The sequence below is a fragment of the Jatropha curcas genome, chromosome 5 (genome assembly GCF_041381405.1).
Source record: "Jatropha curcas cultivar XTBG-Jc1 chromosome 5, XTBG_Jcur_1.0, whole genome shotgun sequence".
Classification (NCBI taxonomy): domain Eukaryota; kingdom Viridiplantae; phylum Streptophyta; class Magnoliopsida; order Malpighiales; family Euphorbiaceae; genus Jatropha; species Jatropha curcas.
The window spans coordinates 50,605-75,702 of NC_143155.1; the positions used below are offsets into that span (position 1 = coordinate 50,605).

General features: G+C 35.6%; 6 protein-coding genes across 10 annotated transcripts; 2 read left to right on the top strand and 4 right to left on the bottom strand.

The window, feature by feature from the left end:
• The first annotated feature begins 434 nt into the window (after positions 1 to 434).
• LOC105630166 (uncharacterized) lies at positions 435 to 7,415 on the top strand. Its single transcript, XM_012211904.4, has 7 exons — positions 435 to 902; positions 1,242 to 1,474; positions 2,909 to 3,587; positions 3,982 to 4,342; positions 5,005 to 5,099; positions 5,862 to 6,056; positions 6,522 to 7,415. The coding sequence occupies exons 1-7, from the start codon at positions 714 to 716 to the stop codon at positions 7,134 to 7,136; spliced, it is 2,367 nt and encodes a 788-aa protein (XP_012067294.1). The 5' UTR covers positions 435 to 713; the 3' UTR covers positions 7,137 to 7,415.
• On the bottom strand, positions 7,102 to 11,693 carry LOC105631189 (pentatricopeptide repeat-containing protein At4g33990). Its single transcript, XM_012213220.4, has 2 exons — positions 9,073 to 11,693; positions 7,102 to 8,316 (listed from the first exon to the last, which is right to left on the bottom strand). Exon 1 carries the CDS (start codon positions 11,397 to 11,399, stop codon positions 9,228 to 9,230), a length of 2,172 nt encoding a protein of 723 aa, XP_012068610.1. The 5' UTR covers positions 11,400 to 11,693; the 3' UTR covers positions 7,102 to 8,316; positions 9,073 to 9,227.
• Positions 11,694 to 12,265: 572 nt separating this feature from the next.
• LOC105631197 (alpha-galactosidase) lies at positions 12,266 to 15,540 on the bottom strand. The gene is made up of 15 exons (XM_012213230.4): positions 14,992 to 15,540; positions 14,778 to 14,836; positions 14,638 to 14,694; positions 14,526 to 14,560; positions 14,339 to 14,442; positions 14,154 to 14,229; positions 14,011 to 14,069; positions 13,859 to 13,924; positions 13,699 to 13,782; positions 13,498 to 13,562; positions 13,281 to 13,363; positions 13,104 to 13,194; positions 12,973 to 13,022; positions 12,743 to 12,883; positions 12,266 to 12,629 (listed from the first exon to the last, which is right to left on the bottom strand). The coding sequence occupies exons 1-15, from the start codon at positions 15,177 to 15,179 to the stop codon at positions 12,513 to 12,515; spliced, it is 1,275 nt and encodes a 424-aa protein (XP_012068620.2). The 5' UTR covers positions 15,180 to 15,540; the 3' UTR covers positions 12,266 to 12,512.
• Positions 15,541 to 16,084: 544 nt separating this feature from the next.
• Positions 16,085 to 20,990, top strand: LOC105630189 (uncharacterized). Of its 4 annotated transcripts, none has more exons than XM_020678333.3 (7): positions 16,085 to 16,245; positions 16,376 to 16,818; positions 16,913 to 17,032; positions 17,155 to 17,208; positions 17,401 to 17,564; positions 19,033 to 19,209; positions 20,639 to 20,990. In XM_020678333.3, exons 2-7 carry the CDS (start codon positions 16,423 to 16,425, stop codon positions 20,844 to 20,846), a joined length of 1,119 nt encoding a protein of 372 aa, XP_020533992.1. In that variant the 5' UTR covers positions 16,085 to 16,245; positions 16,376 to 16,422; the 3' UTR covers positions 20,847 to 20,990. The 4 variants fall into 4 exon arrangements, with proteins under 4 accessions (XP_020533992.1, XP_020533994.1, XP_012067335.1 ...); XM_020678335.3 differs by having other exon boundaries at positions 16,417 to 16,818; XM_012211945.4 differs by having other exon boundaries at positions 16,089 to 16,245; positions 16,414 to 16,818.
• On the bottom strand, positions 20,947 to 22,314 carry LOC105630176 (putative aquaporin TIP3-2). Of its 2 annotated transcripts, XM_012211925.4 has the most exons (3): positions 21,984 to 22,312; positions 21,658 to 21,908; positions 20,947 to 21,580 (listed from the first exon to the last, which is right to left on the bottom strand). In XM_012211925.4, the coding sequence occupies exons 1-3, from the start codon at positions 22,114 to 22,116 to the stop codon at positions 21,191 to 21,193; spliced, it is 774 nt and encodes a 257-aa protein (XP_012067315.1). In that variant the 5' UTR covers positions 22,117 to 22,312; the 3' UTR covers positions 20,947 to 21,190. The 2 variants fall into 2 exon arrangements, with proteins under 2 accessions (XP_012067315.1, XP_012067306.1); XM_012211916.4 differs by having other exon boundaries at positions 21,658 to 22,314.
• Positions 22,315 to 22,767: 453 nt separating this feature from the next.
• LOC105631208 (putative leucine-rich repeat receptor-like protein kinase At1g68400) lies at positions 22,768 to 25,098 on the bottom strand. The gene is made up of 3 exons (XM_012213241.4): positions 24,168 to 25,098; positions 23,658 to 24,032; positions 22,768 to 23,566 (listed from the first exon to the last, which is right to left on the bottom strand). Exons 1-3 carry the CDS (start codon positions 24,982 to 24,984, stop codon positions 22,962 to 22,964), a joined length of 1,797 nt encoding a protein of 598 aa, XP_012068631.1. The 5' UTR covers positions 24,985 to 25,098; the 3' UTR covers positions 22,768 to 22,961.

The following is a 25,098-nucleotide window of genomic DNA, read 5'->3' on the forward strand; positions in this document are numbered from 1 at the left end:
AAATTGGAAAGAAAAACCTTAACTTATTTTCTAAAATTAAATTAAAAATATGTTTTAAAACAAATTATGGTTCTAGTTAGGTCCAAATTTTAGGTATATACTTCAATGTTTCCTTTTCCCCCTCTTCAAACCAACCCAACGAAAACAAATCCATTAAGAAACAAAAGATCTGAAATTAATAAATTAAAAGCTTTCTATGTTACTGCCATGGTTATGGTAGTTAAATATTAATTAATAAAATTAATTATCAAGAGAATAATCACCCAGATTTGAATTTGTAATGCTTAAAAAATAATAAATGAATAATTTCCTCTTTTATTCTGTACTTACAGAAATAAAACAAGGTCTTTATGAATTAATAAGGGATGGCAATCACGTGCCGACCCATAGGTGCGGTTGATAGAATAAAATTTAGCAACGGTTGAGGAGTTACGCTTCCTAATCCCCAACAAAAGCACGCGTTGCGTTTAAGTATTTAACTGCTTTGTTGAAATTCTGCTTTCGTTTCCATATTCTGTCAAGGGGAATTTCACTTTTCAATTTGTACAAGCACAGTGAGGAACAAATGATTCTTCAGTTTCTACTTCTCTGATGCTTTAATGTTTGATCGTTAACTGAAACCTGATCTGGCTGAGGCTTTATTAGTTCAAGTTGTTCTTATCAGCGAGAAAGTACATTTTATCGACTGAAAAAAGAAAGCAAGGAAGAAGGTGATGTGGTGGTTACTGGTATTTTTTTGTGGATTTTCGTTTGGGGCACTCGCTGTTGTTGCCTTTGAAGCTTTGGGAGTTTATGTCTTCATAAAACGATTGAATCAAAAAATTCGAAAAGAAGAGCACAAATCATCGTCTCATGAAGATCTCGATCCCCATCAGTCACTCGATTACGCTTATAATAAGAAGGTCGCTTTTTTCAACTTCATCTGCTTAATTCGGTACCATTGATCATCTGCATGGTTATTCTCATCTTTCATTTTCTATTACCAATTTAGCTTGATGGTGTTTATAACTAAGCATTTCTTATGGGGCAACTTCAAAATTATCGCCATCGTCTCAATAACTTCTGTTTCTTAAGTCTAGTACACCTTCGTCGTCTCTCTCTCAAGAAGCTTAAATTTCCCTCTATTTTTTCATACTTTGCATGTACGCACATTTTAATTTTAATATTTCTTTTGCTTCTGTAATTACGTTTTCAAACTCCTTATTTGCTGGATGGCTGTCTGGTTTGCTTTTGTGACTCAGGGTGTTGTGTGGGTTCTAGAATCGGACAAACTTCCCAAAAATTGGCTGGCTGAAAAGGCCCCAAAAGAGCCAAAGAAGAAAAAGTTCTTTGAGGTTAATCCTGTTAAGAGGAATGCAAGAATCAAGGATCGATCGCTTATTTTGACAGATTCAGATGGTTCCCATGCGACTATTCCATTAAAGAGTTGCACAATAGACGCTGTTTCTGCTACCGACCTTCCCTCAAGAAAATGGTACAACAGCATTTGCCATACACTTCTTCACTGATCTGTTGCATCGTGTGACTTAATGCAATATGATTTTTCTGAGTTTCCTTTCAATTTTACTTGCTTGTTGGGAAGGCTTGTCTTTTTTTCTTCTCTATACCTTGAGTTTTTTGCTTTTCCTTTGATGCCGGACTATCATTTCCTTATTTTAAACAAATTGTCATTGATTCACCATGGTTCAGTTTGGCATTATGTTAACTGATGTAGTGTAATTTAATCAACTGTAGTTTAGTTCATTATTTCAAAATACAACAACTAAGCCTTAATCCTTAAACTAGTTGGGTTCAGCAATATGATTCCTTTATTTTTATTTCACTTTGCTCATAACTAAATCCGTACTAATGTAAAGAGCTAGTAGTTCCTTTCTGACAACTTCCCTCTATGTTGTCTTGAGTCTACTTCTTTCCCTTTTAATACCCTCTATCATCAGTGTATCACATTCATAAGCTGGAAATGGGGTCTACAAAGTGACTAAACTATCTTAGATGTCCTCTCATTTTATTCCAATGTGTGCTATCCTTTTGTCAGATGTGGTCATTTCTAATCTAGTCCAATATTGTGTGACCACACATTTGTCTTAAAGTTAACATTCTTACAACATTCATCTTGTGAATATGTTCGACTTTCAGGGCCTAAAATTCATGCCTGTATAACATCATTGGTTTTAAGGCATTCTATAGAATTTGCCTTGAACCTTATTAGAGACCCTCCTATTGCATAAAAACCTGTAAAATTATTCCAATTTTAATTCATCTGAATATGTTATATCATATTCTACCACGTTATACTAACCATAACCTTAATGTTTCTCATGCTTCACCTCATCTTGAAGGCAATAAAAGGCTCCTCCGCTTCCTCCTCTCCTTTTCTTTTCTCTTTTTTTTTTTTTTTTTCCCCTTCAAAAAACAAAATTGTTGCAGGGCAGGGTTCAAGCTTCATCTTTTTTGCATAGAACTGAATTCACAGACCTTGTGAACTCGTTCTGCTTCAGAATTCTAAGTGGCATTGTCATGTGGGTCATTGTTTCTGCATCTAAATTATGCTTTCTTTCTTTGAATGAACATGGCTTCAGTGAGGATGGTTCTTCTAACAGTAAGCTTCCAATGAAATTTTCTGTTGCCTGATGTCTTGTGATAGGCTGCAGCGAAATATCCTTTCCTAGCCCTTCTTGTTGACAGGAGTCATTGAACTACATCCTTTTAGAACCTCTCACCCTCCTCCCTCCCCTGTTCCTCTCTTTCTTTTTCTCCCTTCTCATGAACAGAAAATAGGTCTTTTCATGCTTTTAAAAAATTACTTGATGGTAAAGCTAAGGGAATTAGAATTTTTTACATCAATTAAAAGTAAGAAATCTGCAAACTATTAATCTTTATCATTGTGCAAAATTTTGTGACATTGCAGGGCCAAACGATTTCCCATAAAAGTGGAGAGCAAGACTTCGGTGATATATAATGCAAGTAAGACAATTTATATTTATCTGGACACATCTTGGGAGAAAGAGTCATGGTGTAAAGCCCTTCGTCTTGCTTCGTGCGATGACAAAGAGAGACTTAATTGGTTCACCAAGTTGCGTGAAGAATTCCATTGTTACTTGACATCCTTAAATACAGGATACCCTTCATTTATGAAGCCCTCAGTGGGGTTCAATGCTGAGCCTGTAGACAGGATGACTAAGCTTGATGGTTCTGCATCAAAGGTCCGCGTGTTTCTGAAAAAGCTTGCCAGAAAGGCTTCAAAGACAGATAACAGAGGAAATTTCCCAGTAGGCCGTGAAGAGAGAAAGATTAACGAGAAGAATCGCTCATTCCAAGATCCAACGTTGACCAGTAGCTTGGTAAAGACTGCTCCAACAGGAAGGGCACGTCTGAATTCTGAGGAGGAGAATATGGCAGTACTGTCATCATCGCCCTTTTCCCATGTAGCAAACCAGAGCCATATTTCTGTTGTTTCTGATCTGGACTCTGATGATAAGTTCAATGTTGATGAAGGAACGCTCTGCTGGAATTTGCTTGTTTCTCGTATTTTTTTTGATGCCAAGAGCAATGCTACGATAAAGAGTTCAGTTCAAGCGCGGATTCAGGTCTATTATTTCTCAAAATTTAACTGCATTTATTTGTGTGCTTGAATGCCAGCTAAGTTCAAAGCTAATAGGAGATACATTAGATGTTATTTCTAGTATTATACTGTGCAGCACTTACGGGGATTGGTCCATCAAATAAATTTCATTCTGTTATTGTTAAGATACTTGAGATTATAACTACCAGTAGAGGTTTATATAAATATATATTTGGTTGTGAAATATTTATTTCTTGAACTGAAATATCTAAGCATAAAATACCATGTTTTTCGCATCATTACATGCAGGTCCAGGAACAAGTTTGTATGTGTATTGTTTTTGTTATTTAGATATATGGACACACATATTGAGACCAGTGATTTTTTTAATTTCTGTTTTTTCCAATTTGGTATAACAGAGAACATTGTCTAATATGAGGATACCCAGTTACATTGGTGAAGTCATATGTACTGATCTAGGCTTTGGGAGTCTACCACCTTATATCCATGGTATTAGAGTTCTTCCCATGGACATGAACGAGGTATGGGCATGGGAAGTTGATGTTGAATATAGTGGCGGGTTGGTACTAGACATTGAAACAAGACTGGAAGTTCAGAATCTCCAGAAAGATATGGGGGATACGAACTCAGAATCCAACTCTGATGGGGATGTCCCTCCAGACCTTTTGGAAGGTATTGAATATTTTGGAAAACAGCTGAAGCTTTCTGAAGGATCCATTGATGCACAAGATCAGAGAAATGAAGGAAATCTTAAACTTGGTAAGAATAAATAAGTACTGATTTGGATTTATATGCTCCTTATATGTATGCAAATGCTTAAATACAAAGACAGAATATGATATGATCCTTATAATGATGTCCTAATTCATAATTGATCAGTGACTCCATTATGTGATTCTGTGCTTGTTGAAGATTCTAATAATGTGTTTGACCACCAGTTGTAAAGTCAAGATCCAATTAAATGTTACCTAAATTCTGGTAAAAGTAGTTTGTTACTGGTAACTGCAAAAGTTTGCTAGTATGATAAGACGAATGTTAATGCATGCATATGGATGTCTTTTAGAGCTCTTCTGGGATCTTTTCTTTGCTATCCTTCAAAACTTTTATGAGGCAAAGGTTTCCTCAAATGCCTTGCTGCTTCAAATTGCTTAGTTCTCTAATTCTCCAAGTTGAGATGTGATGTAATCATTAATTTGTAACAAAATTAAAACAAACATTAGTGATTATGATGGACAGATAACTTAGACGGGTCAACAGAGTAGTAAGATACAATTAGGTCCTATAAAGGGCGTAAATTTCTTGCCTGCATTGTCATACAATTTTATTAGTTTAGGCAAGAGCAATTACACTGAATTTAGCATCTGGTTTACAGAAATTAATGATGAATGATAACAATTGCAGCTGATCTTTCTTTCTTGCAGATGGGTTCAAAAACTCTACAGATTATTTGCCAACATCAACAAATGTATCAAGGTGGAAGTCCATTCTTAATTCTATTGCAAAACAGGTTTCACAGGTTTGTATCATACATGTATAGCTACACACAAATTCACACGTGCTGTCAACGGTTATGAAAATTCGTAGATGCAATTCAAATCTGACAAAAATCCCCTTGCTAGATAGTTTGGTCACATGCAAAAGATTGGAATAGCATCAATCGTGGTTTTGCTAGTAACTCAATGGAACATTTTTTATGGCTATTTTGTTTAGGTATTTGTATATTACAATATTGAACTATTCATAAAATTGGTGAATACCTGAGAGGGGTGTGATTGTCAAGTAGTGGCTATAATGATGACAAGATTGGCAAATGGAAGATAGGAGGGGAATATTCAAAAATCAAAATCATTGTTGGGCGGTCAGCTCTTGGGTGCATGTTTGCCAGAGCTGTCATTGGCTTTTGCTTCCTGGTGTGAAATCATATATACAAATATGATTTTCTCTTAAGTGTGTCTTTTATTCCTCTCTTTCTTTGTATGGCTATTTATTCATGGAACATTTGAACATGCAAAGTGTGCTGATGCAATAATTTAAAATTGACTTTCATTTCAAATTATTTCAAGTTGGTTGATAATGTGAAAAAAAAAATTATAAAGAATAGAAAAGTTGAAAAATGGTTACATAAGGTGGAACTTCAACAAAGTTGCAAAACTTGGTACGATATTGAAATTCTGGCTCTTGTAGTACATTCTTTTGGTTTTTCCTTGATGGTTCTTAGGATGCATCACTGTAAGAATAAACTTCCTTATTTTCCCTAACTAATGCTGTTTTAATTAAGGTACCCCTCTCTTTATCAATAAGGGTGGCATCTCTTCGTGGAACTCTGCGGTTAAATATAAAACCACCCCCTTCTGATCAGATATGGTATGGTTTCACATCTATGCCTGATATAGAATTTGACTTGGAGTCATCTGTTGGGGAACACAAGATTAGCAGTGCACATATTGCTTTGTTCTTGATCAGTCGGTTTAAGGTATGATATTGCTCTCATCACATATTATTTATTTACCCTCCATAAGTATTCCTTCTATTACTGGAGTAAGACTGAAAAAAAAAAAAGACCATTAATTACACATGTTACCGAGTTGCCTATTTCCTTAACTTATCCATTTTCTGCTGCATTCATTCACTCAAGGTAACTAACGCAGAATATCTTAACCATCAAACCCTTCCCTGGTGCATGCCTGCTATATGTGTGCCGACAGAAACATTGTCTTGTTGTAACTCTTAAGTAAAACTTTATTTGATTTGTAAGACTAAAGGAGTTCCAAACTTTGCTTGCTTTTTTAATTTTTCAATATTGTGAAGAGTTAACTGGCATTGATGGAAGATTAATTGTTAAGTAAATATTATGAATAATATTTTTGTGGTCCCACTGATCAAAATTCCAGGCTATACTAACAATGCCATGTGGCTTCACCTAATGCTGTTTCTGCAGGCTGCTATCAGAGAAACTATGGTGCTTCCAAACTGTGAAAGTTTGTGCATTCCTTGGATGTTGGCCGAAAAGAATGACTGGGTCCCCCAGACAGTTGCTCCTTTTATTTGGCTTAATCGAGAAGCCACAAGCGAACATGCCTCTGCATCTGAAGCTGTTAGTTCCCGATCTGATGAAGCAAAACTCAAGGAGGAGGCTCATAGGAGAGCCTCCAATTGTGATACAGAAAGCAGCCATTTAAAATCGAAGAATGTTGAATGTAGTCAGCGATCAATTTCTGCTTCTTCTGATACCTTGGAGAGCTCATCAAGCTCTGCCAAGCCATCAATTGAAAGCAGTAAATCTTTGCAAGAACTAACAAGTCCTTTATTGGCAAGCTTTGAACCACAAGATATTTGCAATCAAAGCAGAGAGAGTCAATCACCATCTAGGTCCCTCACAACTGCAGAAAAACAGAATCATGCTGTTGAGGACGATGATTCAAGACCAAAGAGGATGGGAAGAAGAGCAAGAATGCTAGATCTGGGGAAGAAGATGGGAGAGAAACTTGAAGAGAAGAGACGTCACATTGAGGAAAAGGGCAGGAACATTGTTGAGAAGATGCGAGGACCATGAAACTGCAAAAAACAAAGGGAGTGCATAGGCATACTTATAATTTGTAGTGAAAGCTATAGATAGTAGAGGAATGGAGGCATCCATGAATTAAAAAGATCATGTACAATATTCTAGGTGCTAAGATTCTTTTTGACATAAAATTCACTTACTATTCTTGTTCACTCCACAGTTCTTGTGCAAACTAAGATGTAATTGATACAGATCTTACACGGGGTATTAGATTGTATTCATTTAGTGAAAATGTAATATACAAATACAATCTCAAGATATTGAAATTAATCTCTGTCGCTATAGGTTGTAAGACAAGTACAAATAGATACTTCTGAACACACAGTTCATTTAATTGTTGTATTTATTCCACGCTAAGATTGCCAAACATACAGTACAAATAGGTCCAGTAGGCCTGGTTTTCAATAGGTTTTTGTTAGCCCCTGGTTCTGGAGAATATGCATGGGTGGGACTAAGAGAAGCAAGCTCAAACTAGGTTGGGCCATGTCTCCCGCTGTAGCTGTAAGGTGCGTAGCGGAAGCCCGGGAGAGGAATTAGATCCTTTGCGTGCATAACATACTTTTTTCCAAAGCTTCAGAAGTTATATAGAGTCTGGTGGTAATTTCCTCGTCTTTCACTATCTCCCTCAATTTTGTTACCACTCAATGGGTGCAAGATATAGTTCATCTAACATAAAAATGTAAAACAGTGCTCTGCAAAATGGAATTTTGCAACAGCGGCAAGATCAATAACCCGAATATTGTCTCATATATAGGGAGACAATCTACAGCTTCAGTCCACCTCTTTTGCAAAAACATTAATATTTTAGGGCTCTGCCTCGACAGATAACTTGACACACTAATTATAAATTCTCCAATAGTTACGCCCACCAAACCGATCTATAGCATGCAAACCACAATCACATGTGAAGCATCTGAACTGATGAAAAAACTCGGTGCATGTAACAATTGTTAGCCTTAATGCAGACTCCTCAAATGAATGTTATACCTTATCTGTTCCTTGCGTTCCTTCCACGGCTTTACATTGAGGTTTCACTTCTCAATCTTGTTTTGCCTCGACTCATTATTAGTAAGCACTCACGGTTAAACTGAATATGCATCAGCTATCTTGCTCCGTGTCAGCTTACTTGCCGCCTAGTGTCTGCTTTTAGGAATGTTCAGCATGACTCCACCTGAAATGCGACAAAAGTATGAAAGTTATTGCCAAATCCTCAATATGGGAACCATTAGTTTATGGAAGAGCTTGCAGCTTAAGTATAAATTTGGCCCTTAAACTTATTTAATTGATCCAACCAAATTCAGAGATTCTCTGTGGCCTAATAGGTTCTCGAATTCTTGATTTCATATTAAAATCTATCCTAGAACTTAAACTGGAAAGAGATACACACAAATTGAGTACAACAAAATGTTAAAAAGTAATAAAACATCACATCAAATCATAACAGTAAAATCTTGATTTCACCTTATTGCTTTTAGGGTTTCTAACTTAAGCATATTTACTTTCAAATAATCTTTCTCTATGTTACTTTTTACATTTTTTAAATGAAAAAGTGGAAGTATAGTGGATACACTGAGTTGTGTGTGGATAGATTTAGACTTAATTAGTCCAGAATTAAAATTCAACAGTTAATTCAGCACCAAAACAAACAGTTTCGGGTTTGATTGGGTCAATTGGAAAAAGGGAAGACCCCATGTGTATATGACCACTTACACACCAAATCAATCCAATAAAATTATTTAGAACAAAAGAGAATATTCTTTTTACTTGAAAAAAAGAGACAAGATAGTAATAAAAGATGAACTTTTTTTTAATGATAATTTTGGTTTACCATATAAATCAACCCATGTATCAAAAAATCCTACATAAAAGGTTGATAGTAGAAAAATTTATAAATATTATATGAAGTTGAACTTAAAGAAATATTTACCTTTTATAATACCCAAGTTGTTTGCTTTTAACGAGAAATAGCACGACCCTTCTTAGCAAGTCAAATTGCGGCGAAAGCTTGACACATTTTCATTCTTAAAGCCCTTGATCGATTTTCAGGTCATATTGAACTCAAGCACATAACTAGGAGTAAAATCACCAGTAATCTTTGCATGAGCAGGAACCAGATTCAAAATGATGGAACCGGTGACCATCTCTGACAATAAGATGCCTCCCTGTAATTTGTGAGATATATTTCAAAGCAGAATGGCAATCATCACATGTTCTTAGGTTTTTCATGATCCTCAGAGTTGTACCTGCCTCAGTACTGATAAGACCATATGCAATAGCCAATCTCTCACTATGAACCTTCAAAGTTTCCTCCTTCTCTTCCTTTTCCAAGTCATGAACCACGGTATCTGTTTCTGGAACATACCCAGCTTCCAAAAGTTTAACGTTTAGTTCCTCTAACTCATTATAGATATCATCTGACCGATAGTGTGATCGATCTCCAACAATGAAAATATGGACAGAACCATCAATCTCGATATAGCTCCAACCTGATTTCTTAACCAACCGTTTGTGATCCATCAACCTTCTTGTCACAGCAGCCTCCTTCCACTTGCCTGCATGTGTATATAAATTAGCCATTACAACATAACTTCCAACACTTTCAGGATTCAAATGAAAAAGCTTTCTTGATGCAAACTCCCCCAGCTCAAGCTCCCGATGTTTTCTGCATGCACTGAGAAATGGAGCCCATGCCTGAGCTTGTACTTTGACAGGCATCTCTTCGATGGTTTTCAATGCCAATTCAAGTCGACCAGCTCTGCTAAGAAGATCTACCAAGCATGTATAATGTTCTACATTTGGTTCTATTCCAAAATCCTTCTGCATGCTCTGAAAAAATTTCAACCCATCTTCAATCAGTCCTGAATGGCTGCAAGCCAGTAATATGCTTGTGTAAATAACAGCATCTGGCCTTATTGCTTCTGTCTTCTGCATCTTGTGAAAGAGACTGAGAGCTTCTTCTCCCATACCATGGATGGCATAACCATTTATCATGGAACTCCAAGCAGCTAAATCTTTCTTCGATAGTTTCTCAAATATTGCCTCTGCCTTCTCTATATTCCCACATCTGCAGAACATGTGTATCAAAGAGGTCTGGACTTGAAGCTTTGATTGTAATCCGTTAGCCAAAATATGATCTTCGATCTCTTTGCCCATACTGAGTGAACCCAAATCAGCGCAGGCTGAAAGGATAGTAGCCAGAGTTGCTTCATCTGGTTTAATATCTGTCCCTAACAATTTCTTGAAAAGCTGTAAAGCTTCACGAGGATAACCCAATTTAGTATACCCACTAATCATTGATGTCCACAGGAAGACACATTTTTCACGTGCCATATCAAATACTCTCTGAGCTGAGACAAGGTCTCCACAGTTTGCGTACATGCTCACAAGCAAGTTGTTTATCGGACCTTCATTATCATATCCTTCTTGAATTAGGAGAGAATGAATGGAGGAAGCTGCTAACAAATTCCCCACTTGCGCACAACCTGAAATAAGACTTATAAAGACTACACAGTCTGGTCTAATACTTGTTCTCATTTGGCTAAACAAATTGAATGCTTCAGAGACATTTCCAATACCCACATAACCTCTGATAACTGTTGTCCAAGAAATGACTGACTTGTCATGCATCATATCAAAGATGGTGCGAGCTTCATAAACCCGGCCATATTTAACATACATATTCATGATAGCATTAGTTAAAGGAATTTCACAACTATTTATAAGTCCAAGTTTAAATGCGCAACAGTGGATTGATAAGCCTTCCTGAAGAAGGCAAGTGGGAAGAAAACCAAGAAACGTGGTGGAGCTAGGTTTGAAACCAAGAATCCGCATTTCTTGCAATAGCCAACTGGCTTCAGCAGCTAAAGAACAACGACAATAAGCAGAAATTATAGAATTCCATGAGACAGAACTTCTCACGGGCATTTTATCGAACACTTTCCTTGAAGATGAAAGATCACAGCATTTAGAGTACATGTCAAGAAGAGATGTCTGCACAAACAAATCTTGTTGAAATCCCAGTTGCAGTACATGGGAATGGACTTTCGTGCCATCGCGTATGGAGTTGATATTGGAACAGGCTTTTAGGACCAAAGGAAGTGTGAAGTCATTGCCATGAGTGCCGCTGTAAAGCATGGATGAATAGAGGTACAAAGTTTCAGAGAAGAGGCCAGCATTGGTGGAGTTGCGAATCATGAGGTTCCATAGGTATACTGGTCTCTTCACGTTCACTAGTTTTAGATGGGCCTTCTGCATTTGGTATCTGTATATAAATATTTATAATGTTATTATACTCGATGTTCTGGCATTCTTTTCACGTCTTTTTCTTCTTCCGAAGAGAGTTGCAGAAGGAAACAGCAGAATCTTTGGGTCATCTAATTCATCCAATCAATACATGACCAGAAAACTAAATGAGAGGGAAGAAAGAGACATGAAATTTCAGTTATGGAATTGCAGTGATTAGTGAAACAAGAGGAGAATATACTGCAGTGGAATTTTACAAATAGCTACTTAAAGTATCAATAAAGAGATCAATTAGATCACTAGAATTGCAATTTGAAACCTTTTGAGTATGATTTCAATGCGATTCTTGTAATTATTGATTTTGGGCAGTGATAAAATGACATTATGAATATCTATTACTAAATTATTTTTTTAAATCATTTATTACTAAACTTAAGTTATTATGTAATTTCTTATTCTTTATATATAATAGTCTGCTTAAATTTTATATAGTTTATTATGTTATTAATTATATATAAATAATTTAGTTATTACCTATATAATGACTTGAGCAGAATAAAAATATCATTTAGATTTTAGACTTAAAAATATACATGTGCATATATTTATTATTTTTAATTATATAGTACCTTGATTTTATTTTTGATTATATTATTCTCCTGTAAACTTTAACACACGTGAAGATGGTTAAGTATTTAAACGATTCTCTAAAATAATAAATTGTTAACGAAAACAATAAATAATTTTGACTTGAGAGCGAAATAATAATGCACTCTTTTCGATATTCTTGATGATATTTTACTGACAATTAATTAAAAAATAAATTGAACTTTAAGTGATGTAACAAGAAAAAAAAAAAAAACCGAGAGACTATAAAATTAAATTCTAAAAATAGGATCTCAGTAGTATATTCGAGAATAAACGATAGTTATCAATCGCTTTAAACTTCGTATATTATTATTTTTTTAATACAAGGAAAAACGAAATAATCTAAACAAGAAGATATCCCCTAGCCTCTTTCTCTCTTGATTTGGAAAGATTTAAACTTAAGACTTCCATCTAAAAACTCAAGCTTTCCACCTTAAGTTGTCTCCCACGGGAGCTTGGCAAGGTATGATGGCTATTTTACCCCAATATGACAGGTCCAGAGTGATCATTATGTGGTGTTAAGACATACATTTTACAAGCATGAGAATCCAAATCAGCAGATATCTGGCCTTCAACTGATGTCTGAGTTGAGTGCTGCATATTTGAATATATAATTTTAACTTTTAGCATATATATATATATATATATATATATATATATATATATATATATATCATATATATCTATATAACATATATATATCTCACCGCCCATAAATCTCTAGCATCAGCGATAGTTGTCGGTTTAAGATCAATATCAGACCAGTTCGCAGTAACTGTAGCCTTAGAACCACCTCTATTCCACAGCACAACTGCTACTTTTCTATCACTGAGAGGACCAGCCCAAACCTACACATAAACACACACAGACATATACATATGCTCATAAAACCAAAATATATAAAAGATGGAAATCAAAATGTAGAACACAGACAGACCTCTAGATTCCCATCAACTTTAACCTTTTTCCCTTGAACTCCAAGTTTATCTATCCACAAATATCGTTTTAAGCAATTAGTTAAATTGAAAGAAGCAAATCAATTATAATCTGTTTAGTCATTTCATATACCTTGATTAACAGCAATGACTTCCTTATTGCTTAATATTTCATACGTCTCATTGCTCATTGATCGAATATCACACCCAATTAAAAGAGGAGCCTGTATATATAGATATATCATTATACGTCTGACTGAAAAATAAATAGATATCAAATGTCTTTTTCAAGTATTGATTGATATATAACCTTGGCCAATGCCCATATGCTGAAATGTGATCGGTACTCCTCGATTGTCATGCCTCCATTTCCAACTTCAAGCATGTCAGGATCTGTTACCAATAATTATTGATGCAAATGTAAATTTGACAGCATAGGAGTTTAATTATGTCGATGATCAAAATTAAAGAAGATACACATATGTACAGAAAAAAAAAATTAGTTGAATTTTGTAAAAGTATTATACCATTCCAACCTCCTGGTCCAGCGTGAGATGCCCATTGATCGTTTGAGTCCGCGCGAGAAATCATGCTGCTCGAAACAATTAGTTAGACATGTTTTATGTTCAAAATTACCTTTATTGATTAGTCAGTGTCATTTTGTTCGAATTATATTAATATAAATTTTATAAAAGATAGAATGAGATGAAATATGATCTACATCTAACCTCTCCCAGTTATTAGAAATATCTCCTGTTGTTCTCCAACTATTTCCAATATCAGCAGCCCAAGTAGCAGGGTCTTCTTCTCCCCTGAAGCGGAAACACTGCTTATTATAGCAATTTAGCATTAATCTTAAAAGGTGATAAACAACAAATTTTTGCTCACCATTCACATAGTGAAAAGAAGATAGGCTTTCCAGAGTTTAATAATGCCTTGCTCATAACTGGATATCTGCTTAGAATTCGGAGAATACGAACTGATTATGATTCTGAAACTCAAGCAGAAGTTGAGAAATTAATAAAATAGAAAACAAATACCTTTCTTTTGGACTTGTACCATCATCATTGCAATTATCATACTTCAAATAGTCAATCCCCTGTGGGTATGCATTTTACTCTGAAATTAAAAAGGCTACAAGGAAATTAAATTTAAGTAAATGAAATAGATAATAATTAAATACCCAAGAAGCAAAGGTTTTTGCATCTTGTTCCTCGTAGCCCAATGATCCTGGCATTGTTTTACTGCATGTCTGCGTCCTTTAATTAGGAAAGGCAATAAGTAATTTTTAATAAAAAAGCTTCCCAGCATGTATGTATATATAACAAAAATTATGAGAAAATAATATTGTGATATTACCGTACTTACCCAGCATCAGAGTAAATCCCAAGCTTTAAGCCTTTGCCATGAACATAATCTGCCAACGCTTTTATTCCAGAGGGAAATGTTGAAGCTTTAGGAACCAAGTTGCCCTGTAATTTATATATTTTATTTATTTCTTTACCAGTAACAGTAAGAAAGTAAACAGACTCCATTTAAGAAATAGAGCAAGTACCTGAGAGTCTCTGTTCAGCTCAGCCCAGCAATCATCTAAAACAGATGGATTCATTAATCCATATATATAAATAAATAAAACACGTGAAAGAACTTTGATGGTCTTTTCCTACCCAAGTTTACGTACTGATAACCAAGTGCAGCAAGTCCCGATGACACCACAGCATCCGCTGCCATCATAAAAACGATCGAGATCATTAAACTAATTTTGATTTCAACGATTCAATTTCTTCAATTTTCTATTTCAAATTACCTGTTTCCCTAATCAGTTTCTCTTCAATCTGACACTGAAAGTGGTTCCAACTATTCCATCTGTCAATCTCATCAACATATGGCTATTTCCCATTAGACACAGTTACAGAGATGAAATGAGTATATATATATATATATATATATATATATAGTAACTGAATAATTAATTAATGAAGACAAACACTCGAACATTATAGTATAGCACGGTAGAGTACCCCATAGGTGGTGTAAGACCAAGTCCATTTGCCAAGAGATTTCTACGAGAATTGGATTCCATGTCTAATGGGCGAGCAGCAGTAACAGTTGCATCACCATCTAACAGTAAGATGGAGAAGAAAATGCACAACACAACCAGCTCTCTTTGTGTTAGCCACCAACATTTCATAGATGAACAGCCCATCATATAAGCTTAACAGAATCAATTAGAAGAGGAAGTTAAAAGATTAAGATTAAAGGTTTGATAATTGGTGGTGGCAGTGATGAACTATAAAACATGGGAAAGGCAGAGACAGAGTACAGTATATTTATAGAAACTAGAAACTCGAGGTCGGATTTTTCCACATTTGAGGTAATGTACAGCTATGCAAAACCCATCATTTCCTTTCACATTTTCAAAGCCATGATTTTTATAATTGTTTATGCATTAATTTAAGCAAGCATTCCCTGTCAAATGCACCAGCACCAACCAACAAATTAAATTACCCAGCAAGTGTGCAGTGAATGGACATACTTTTGTGTTTGTATTTGAGTTCTTGTTTTTTCAGACCTCTTGCATTGCAGACAGACATTAGATGACCAAATTATTAGTCCACTGACAATTGAGTTGGAGTATTACAATGTTAAAATATTATAACAGGCGTGGCAAAGAAAAAAAAAAAAAACAGGAAAGCTTGTGGACTAGGAAAATTTAATTGGACAAGAGGCGTATCAGAAGGAACAAATGTGACATTTTACATGGATAAATGTACATGTAAGAGTGCACTCATAAATGATGCTGACATAAAAATAACTCTCACAATTTTAATATATTTTTTTTCTATTTACCTTCATTGTATATATCTATACACCAATCAAATCTAATAAAATTATTTATATCGAAAATAATAAAGCAATAATAAAGTATAACAGTCGTTTTCTATATTAAGTGTAAGCAAATATTAAGATGACAGTACATCATAAACCCAATATTTCTGCAATGAGTTGTCAATAAATAGTAGTAACAGTAATGGAAAATGCCATTCGTCGTTTAGGCCTTTATGTATCGGAGTATTTGGGCCACCGATCCATCATCGCCTCCTAATTGGGTTTGACAAGCCCGGAATTGGGTTTGGAGAGGAACAGAGTCCAACAACGCAATAACGTGCGTTTCGATTGAAGAATCAGAAAACTATTTCATTTGCAGCGTCTCTCTCAGTTCTTCGTACTGGTCGCCACCGGTTGCCAGATTGAACCAAAATAAAAGAAAGAAGGTACTCTTTTTTCTTTTTCTTAATTTATATATTATTCTTTGTTTTATATGTGAAAAGTGAAACGAAGTATCGATTGCTCATCAACTAGCTGAATTACCATTTAAAGTTTGAATTCTTCAATTTGTTATAGTAATGGATGAAATTTTCGTACAATCTTCTTCCAAGCAGCAGGCTTAAATGTTGGTCGAATTGAGATGCATCCCTTTTTGCCTGAGCTCATCTCAGCAGCCCCGTCGTTCGAATTATCTTTCCAGACAGATAATAGCAATCGGAAATATAAAACAGGCTCGCATTGCAAGGCCTCAAATATTGCCTTCCTCTTTAGGAGATGGTTTTGGCTTTCGGGTTTTTGTTGTTTCTGACTTACACACTGACTACCCTGAGAACATGGCGTGGGTCAAGTGCTTGTCGTCTGAAAAGCACAAGAAAGATGTTCTTCTTGTTGCTGGTGATGTAGCCGAGACATACGGCAACTTTTTGTTCACTATGTCCCTTTTCAAGGATAAATTTCAACATGTATTTTATGTTCCTGGGAACCATGATCTCTGGTGTCGCTCTGAGCAAGACCATTGTGTAAGAATCATTATCTTAGCTTTTTATATGGTAATCCATCTTTTCAGCTGATAAAAATTTTCATTTGAATCCATAATGCCAACTGTTTTTCCAGCTTGATTCTCTTGAAAAGCTGAATAAATTGCTTGATGCATGTAGAGGACTTGGAGTTGAGACCAAACCGATGGTTATGGATGACTTGGGAATCATACCTCTGTTTTCTTGGTACCATGAGGTGATTGGTCTATAATTCTCTACTGTTTATCCTATTTTTAGTAATCAGATCAATATTCTCGAAAAGCTGATTGATTTAATGATTAATTTGCACTTCGTCATGTTCTGAATCCACATTCTCAGAGTTTTGATACAGAGGAGGACGTCATTGGCATCCGAATTCCGTCCTTGGAGATGGTGATTCACTTTCTTCTCTTCTTGTAAGGGTTTGAAAAACCTTTTGGTTCCAGTGAACATTGCTTGCATGTACGATTGACATCATTAATAATGTTTCACATGTTTTCCTATGCTGCAAATAAGACCTGTTCTCTTTTTATTATAGCTCTAACCTAGTCTCATTGCTCCATGGCCTGAAAATTCTATCCATAGGCATGCAAGGACTTTCATGCATGCAAGTGGCCAAAGGAACTTTCAAGCAGAGATACCTCTCTTGCTCTCTATTTTGATTCGATGAATGAAGAAAATGGGGAAAAAATCAAGGTCATCCAGAAGAAGTGTAGCCAAATAATTACATTCTCTCACTTTGTTCCCAGGTCAGTCACTCTAAAACTACTTGCCTATATCTCATTGATTAAATTACCTGTTCTTACTTAAGCTGCTGAATTTTGAGATTTGATGATTACAGAATTTCTAGTTTTCTTAAGTTGACTGACTAATTGTAGTTGTTTACAGTACTTTTCAATGGTTATAAACCTTGCCTTGTGTATTTCATTTGTTTTCTCATGGTAATTGTAGTATTCACCCACAGCTGTTTAACTTTCTTTACAAAAATTTTACTGAAAAAGTGCTTTTACTTTCATTTTCTTAAAAACCAATTTGGTAATTCTTTTTTTTTTTTTTTTTTTTTTTTTTTTTTTTTTTTTTTTTTTTTTTTGTTCCCTGAGCTCATAAAGTTCTGTTGGTGAAATCCCCATGCTTTGTCTTGACAATATTTTTGGTCTGTTGTGCATATCTTGGGAAAAGTGCCTCGTCCATATAACTCTGGAACTTATAACTTAAATCTTCCCAAGCAGCCACTACTTGATTTTTGGATACTTGTTTTCCTTTCTCTCTTTTTTTTCTGTTCTTTTATTTATTTTTTTTTTTTTTTGAGTCAACCGATAATGCATTGAATTGCTCTTGCACCAGCCAGAAGAACTGAAGTCTTCTGATGTATTATTTGAATTATATTATTATTTGCAATGATATATAGAAGTTTCTCAAAGGACTTCTGCTTCGTGGTCATAAGCATATTCCTCATCAGTCCTAGTCCTAATTGTACTTGGTAATACTATGTTGCTTTTTTGTTCTGTACTTTCTTGTCAGGATTACATCTCTGAGCATCAGCTAAACTGGTGTAAGGTCATACTTTATGAAACAATCCTGAAATGGGAAAAAAATAGAAAGACATATGAGATGTACATCAATTCTATGTTTGAAAAACAAAAAAGATGCATAAGGTGGTGGTAAATGGAATTAAGTCCGCATATATCAGTTTATGTGTAATTGCTCCATTGGAATTTTCTTGTTAGAGATATACTTCAAATGAGCATCTTCCTTCGGTTTGTAAGTAATTTATATTGGCTACCCATTAAAAATGTGATCCTTGACTTCTGACCATATATCTATCTATTTCTTCGCATGTATGAGTGTTTCAAATTCCTTCCTTCTGATTGTTAGAAAAATATTTGAAGAAAGGTTAAGATAATACAAAAAGAAGCATAATATATTGTCCTCAAAACGAAGGAAAAGAAAATTTTAATTTCCTGCTAATACAGAATAGCTTGCTGCTCCCTTTGCGTATGAACTTCACATGTTATTTACTTATTAAAAGGCGTCATATCATAAAATCCCCACTTTTCTAGAAGTCATTAAAATTAAAATTATGTTGATTAAGTAAAAATAAGTCAGAATTGAAACCCAATGAACATTGTATACAAGAACAATGTCAAATTGTATATAGTTCCTTATTGCTTACTATCCATTGGATGTCTGATTATCAATTATCTTTTCTTATTCCAGGCAAGAGCTATGTCCTGAGAAGAGGATGTTGTTCTATCCAAACCTCCCAAAAATCATTGGTTCTGATTGTCTCGAGGTTCGTTTAAGGTCAATACATGGAACTAAGGGGAATGCATCTGCGTGCCATGTATTTGGTCATACTCATTTCTGTTGGGATGCTATGCTTGATGGTATCAGGTAAATATATCTTCTTGTTATATAACTATTTACCAAATACATAATATAAGTACCCATATAGTTTGTGTGCAAGAAAAACAATATAAAATGAACTTTACTTTTTAAGTTAGGCACAAGCTTCAAGACAGGTGTATAAAATGAACTATACATATTAAATTCAGCTTGTTAAATTGCTCTTTCAAACTCAATCACTAACGATATCAACAAATCCTGAGTACAAATTTAATTTCATTATATGGATAAACAAAATTTGAAATATTTCTAAACTTAGTCTTTATATTTATGATCAACTTACTTATTGCATGAATAGTTTCCTGTTTGAAATTGATTCTAGTACAACCTGCATGTTTCTACCATACAAGGTGAATAACTATGATTTGGTGGGCTGTTTTAAGAGTCTTATGCTGGATTCCACTTCTTTAGTTTGAGTATTAGGATTTGACTTCTTTACATGTTGAGACATGTTTGCTTGTGAATGGTCGTTGGAATTAGACCAAGATAATTAGAGTATTAGAACAAAGCCTTCTGGACTCAAATGTGTTTAGCTCCGCGGAATGATATGCCATATCATGTAGTACGGACTTGCTGGTTTTGCATGGAAGGTGCAATTGATGCAGAAAGTAACCATGAGATATTGGAGGGCTAATGTATTTGGAGTCGGTATTTTTAGCTCGATAGGTGGAGTGGGATTATGATCTTTTGACATTTTTACCCAGGCATGTTTCATGCAGTCTTCGTCTTTTCTTTTCTTCATTGTTTTTCTTTGATGAATCAATTCCATTCATTCATCTAGGGATATCCAATTCCCATTAGCGAAGTATGTTTTTAACAGGAAGCTATAGGATTGTTGATTATCAAAATGATTGTATGCGTCCATACCACCATTGTAGTCGTTTAAGGCGATTATTTTGTGTTAAAAATATAAATTGACTTGAATATTTTAAGGATTACCCTTATTTATATTATATACAATAATTTACAATAATTATTTTCACAAATTGATTTTGAAATAAAAAGTAATCTGATGAGATTAATCTTAGTTTTATTATAAATAGGCAAATTAATTATTTTCTTAACTCCCATGCAAAAACCTTAACTTATATTTTGAGATAAAAGAGGATAAACCTAAGTTGTCAATGATATGGATAAGTTAATTTTGTACCTTAAGCAAATTGCAGTGATATTCTTCTTAATAAATTCATCCGGTTTGTAGAGTGTTGCTATTAACTAGGACGTGTTTTTGGCGCCCTGTACATTTCTTTGTCTTCACTGCAATTTCAGCTAGATAGGACTGTATTTCATTTAGAACAACTGAAGAAACCAGTTGCCAGAACTTCAAAAATGGTCTGGTAATTGCAGATGTTGTTTTTGAAGCATGGATGTGTCTCGGTGAACCTTAAAAACTCATAATCTTATTTGTGTGATGCAGATACGTACAAGCACCATTAGCTTACCCTAGAGAAAGAAAGAGGAGGATGAATGGGGGTGAAACTTGGCTTCCGTTTGGTATATATTCCGATGGGAAATTCGCTGAAAGACTCTCACCGTGTTATTGGTCTGATTACTATGCGACCAACCCAAGAGCACCCCATAACACTGAACTTGCTCCCTGGGTTGCCAGACTCTATAACCGATGATAGAGTGCACTTTTGTATTTAGATACTATACAAATCAATTTTTTCTATTTATGTTTATCAAATTATGTTACTTGCACAGCTTCCTTATATCTGCCATGTGTAATGGAAGGCCTAAAGGCCACAATTTTATTGCCGACACTATCAGTATGGGATAAAATACAGTGAAACAGAGTCAGACGTACATTTTATTTACTACTATATCCATGACCAAAGCAGCACTTGACAAGACAAGAAACAGAAGAAAGGTAGAAGAAAGCAGAAACACAAGACAAGTATATGAAGAAACAACTAAAGAAAAGAAATCGTTTGTCTAAGCAGAATTAATTAACTTGTAACCAAAGGATTTAGTAGTCTTCAGGAGCCAGAGGCTGATGGGTATGATGTAGTGGCGGCTCTGTTGGGATGACCATGTACTCGTAAATGAGACCAGCCAGGGCTCCTCCAATGAAAGGACCAACCCAGTAAATCCAGTGGTTACTCCATCTCCATCCGACCAGCGCAGGCCCAAATGCTCTTGCTGGATTCATTGCCGCACCATCAAAAGGACCTCCCACTAAAATGTTAGCCCCAACTATTAAACCGATGGCTAGAGGGGCAATGATTCCTAAACTTCCTCTTTTGGGATCAATTGCTGTTGCATAAACTGTGTAAACCAGTCCAAATGTCATTACAATCTCCATTATAAGCCCATGAACCTCTCCAACTCCTGCTGTAACATGAAATCCTTCCGGTCTCTGCACCAAAAATAAATTTTAATTTATTAGAATTCTAAAATGCTGAAAACGGAAAGTTAAATTTATGTATATATTACCATCCCATTAGTGACAAGCCTCAACAAGAGAGAAGCAACAATAGAACCAAGAAGCTGAGCGATCCAGTAATAGAAAGCGCGAACGACCGAAATCCTTCCTCCAACAAGAGCTCCAAGAGTAACAGCCGGATTGACATGGCCACCTGATATGTTGATGCTAGCTGCTACAGCAGCAAACAGTGCCAATGCATGCGCAAGTGCAATCATCACTAGTCCTGAAGCCGGTGGACCTGTTTCCCTATATAATTTCTCTGCACAACACAAAGGAGTTTTTTTATAGCTTGCAAGAAAAATATGGAATGGATTAGCTTTTATTAGATACAAACCCAGAGCAAGGACGGAGCCTTCGCCAGCAAAGACAAAGATGAGAGTGGAGACGAATTCAGCTAATGTGGCTCTGATAGAGTCTGGATGGGTGGCCTCTTCTGTCCTCCCAAATATATATCTTCGAGGAGGCATGGTGTGCTTGAACTGGTAGCTACGTATACGCACTTGCTCTCTTCTTCTTCTACTTCTTCTTCTTCTTCAGTATCTGCTGATTAACTTAGCTCAATCGCTGCAAGTGAACCTCCTGTGAGGATTTCTAAGTTGCTAAGAGCTTAGCTTCTCTTAGCTAAAGAAAACAAAAGAAAGAGAGGAGAGATAGAGAAATGGGATTCTTGCATGGATGAGAAGTGTAGGCGTTAGAGCTTAAATTAGCCAAAGAGGAGTTGGAGCGTTGTGGACACTTGGGAGATGCTAATGCATTAAGCTTGACACGTATTACAATAGCTCTGCTTTTCCTTCCAACTGGATCTGTTTCTATTTTTTTCTTATCCCTTCATTACTTTTCTGATAAGAATGAAATTCAACGTTCAACCTAATCTGATTTAGGAATTGCATGATATTCTCGACACAATAATTTTTAAAATATTATTATTACTATTTGTTATTCAAATTAAAGTAATAATTAAAATTTAAAACATAAACTAAAGGAACATGTTTAGCACTTCATTATTCTGTCACATTAGGCATGTACATGTATCATGTCATGTATGTATATATGTATCAGCATGGTAGTTTAAAATTAACTGAGATTTGTTGATCAAGAACATTCTATCATTGATCTGCTACTGAATATGAAAGAAAGAAGCCTATGGTGATATACAATTAATAGAGGTCTGAATTTTTATTTTTTATATTAACCACACGTATTTCTGGACTAAAACTACATCATACTTGCACCGGATCGACCAACTAAGGGTTCAAGTGCTTCCGTGAATACAGATAAAATCATTAATTAAAGACTTGATTCAACAATCATGTTATTGATTCTGTGAATTTTTATGCTCAATCTCCTGTATCCTTGTTAATACTTCACTGATTTTTGGCCGCTTCTTTGGTGTCACATCAGTACACTGGAGAGCGATCTCTGTAAGTCTCAACATATCATCATGGCCTTCTCTGGATGCCAAGATCTCTATATCTAATATATCAGTAGACCAATCATTGTTAACTACCGTTTTAACCCAATCAGAAAGGTCATCAGCTTTATCCTCGTCATTTTCTGATGATGAAACCCCGTCTGGAATCCTTCCAGTGATTATCTCTAATAATATAATGCCAAAGCAGTAAACATCGGTTTTATGTGACAGCTTTTTCCCTCGACAGAACTCCGGCGACCTGCCAATTGTCAGCTTTTGAGATAATTCCCGACATTGCAGTAATGGCAAGAAGCCGTAGTTTGTTAGCTTGGAACGGTAAATTTGGCCATCTTGATGAATTAGCACGTTAGATGATTTGAGGTTTGCATGAGGCACCTTATGAGAAGGCAAGGATTGGTGAAGGAAAGCCAAAGCCTTTGCTATATCTTTGATTATACACAGTCTTGCTCCCCAATTCAATGGCACTCTTCCACTTCCTCTATTCTCTAATATGTAAGTATAATATAAAAGTATGATGAGAGGCTATATATTTTTAAGATTTTTTAAGAAAAAGGAAGAAAAGAAGATTGAACTGACCATGCAATAGCTCAAATAAACTGCCATTAGGTACAAATTCGTAGACGATCAGCTTTTCCTCTTTGGAATAGTAAAATGAAACAATCTTAACCAGATTTTCGTGCTTCAGGTTTCCTAACAGTTGCATCTGCTGTACAAATTCCTTCCTGCTCAAGCCGGTCATATTTTTCGTTCTCTTAACAGCAACAGCAATACCTGATTCCAAGTTTGCTTTGTAGGTAGCGCCAAGTTTTCCCTTGCCTAACACTTCAGCTGATGCCCTCAGCAAATCATCCAAGTCAAAGACAGGAACATCCCTCTCGAAAAATTCTAATTCCACCCTTCTTTCTGGATCCCCTGTGCTTTCGGAATGTGGCAATTTCCTCTGTGTCCATGCTTCCAAGAAATTTCATTTTTCAAAATTTATGAAAACATTACAATTTGCCATGAATTCTATACTTGATACTGTATAATATTTATAGAGGCTAATTATGTATACTTCAAACTCATGTAAATAAAAACACGTAATACCTGGTGCTGCTGATTCTGCCTGTGGTTCTTTTGCTGTTTCTTTTTCACGCACTTTCTTGTAACAACAAAACAAAACAAACACAACCAATAGAGGAAGTGAAGCTGCAACTGCCGCAATTAAAACAACGATCCAAATTTCAAGTTTCACTTTCTTGTCCTTTGGCGGTGGTATAGGAGAAGCAGAGGGTGAAGCTGTGCATGAGTCTAATAATGGAAAGCCACAGAGATTCGAGTTATGATCGTAGGAGCTCTTAGAGAACTTTCTAAGAACGTCTGTTGGAGGAATAGGGCCTCGAAGATGATTATAAGAAACATTGAAACCTATCAATGTATGCTGATCAAAAGGCGGAATTTGGCCTTCTAAATAGTTCTGTTGAAGCTCCAAGTGTTTGAGATTTGGCAGTTCAATATATTCAGAAGGAATTGAACCAGTGAAACGGTTGTATGAAAGGAAAACAGATTCCAAGTGAACAAGATTTGTAAGATTTGGAAGCTGTCCAGAAACATCATTGTTTGTGAAGCTGAGTTTGGTCAAAAGAGAAATGTTATACAAAAAAGTTGGCGGAAGAGAACCTGTTAGATGGATACCTTCAAGGACTAAGTGAATTACATGCCAATCCGAACACACAATACCAAACCATCTGCTGACATTTGCTTCACAAGGTGGTCCGGTCCAGTTTTTATGCAAATCAGAAGAGGAATTCATAGAATCCCTTAGCTGTAACAGTGCATCGCGTTCTTGAGGCTGATACTCAGCCAAGGTTGACGATGGAAAATGAAGTGCAAAGAACAATATGTTCAGAATTATTAAGTTCATGAGGAAGAAGAGCGAAAGAAAAGAGAGATTAGAGGAATATGTTTGGTGGTTGGAAAGAGATAATATGGGTTGGCTTGGCTTTGCTGTTAGGATTATAGGATTTTGACGAAGTAT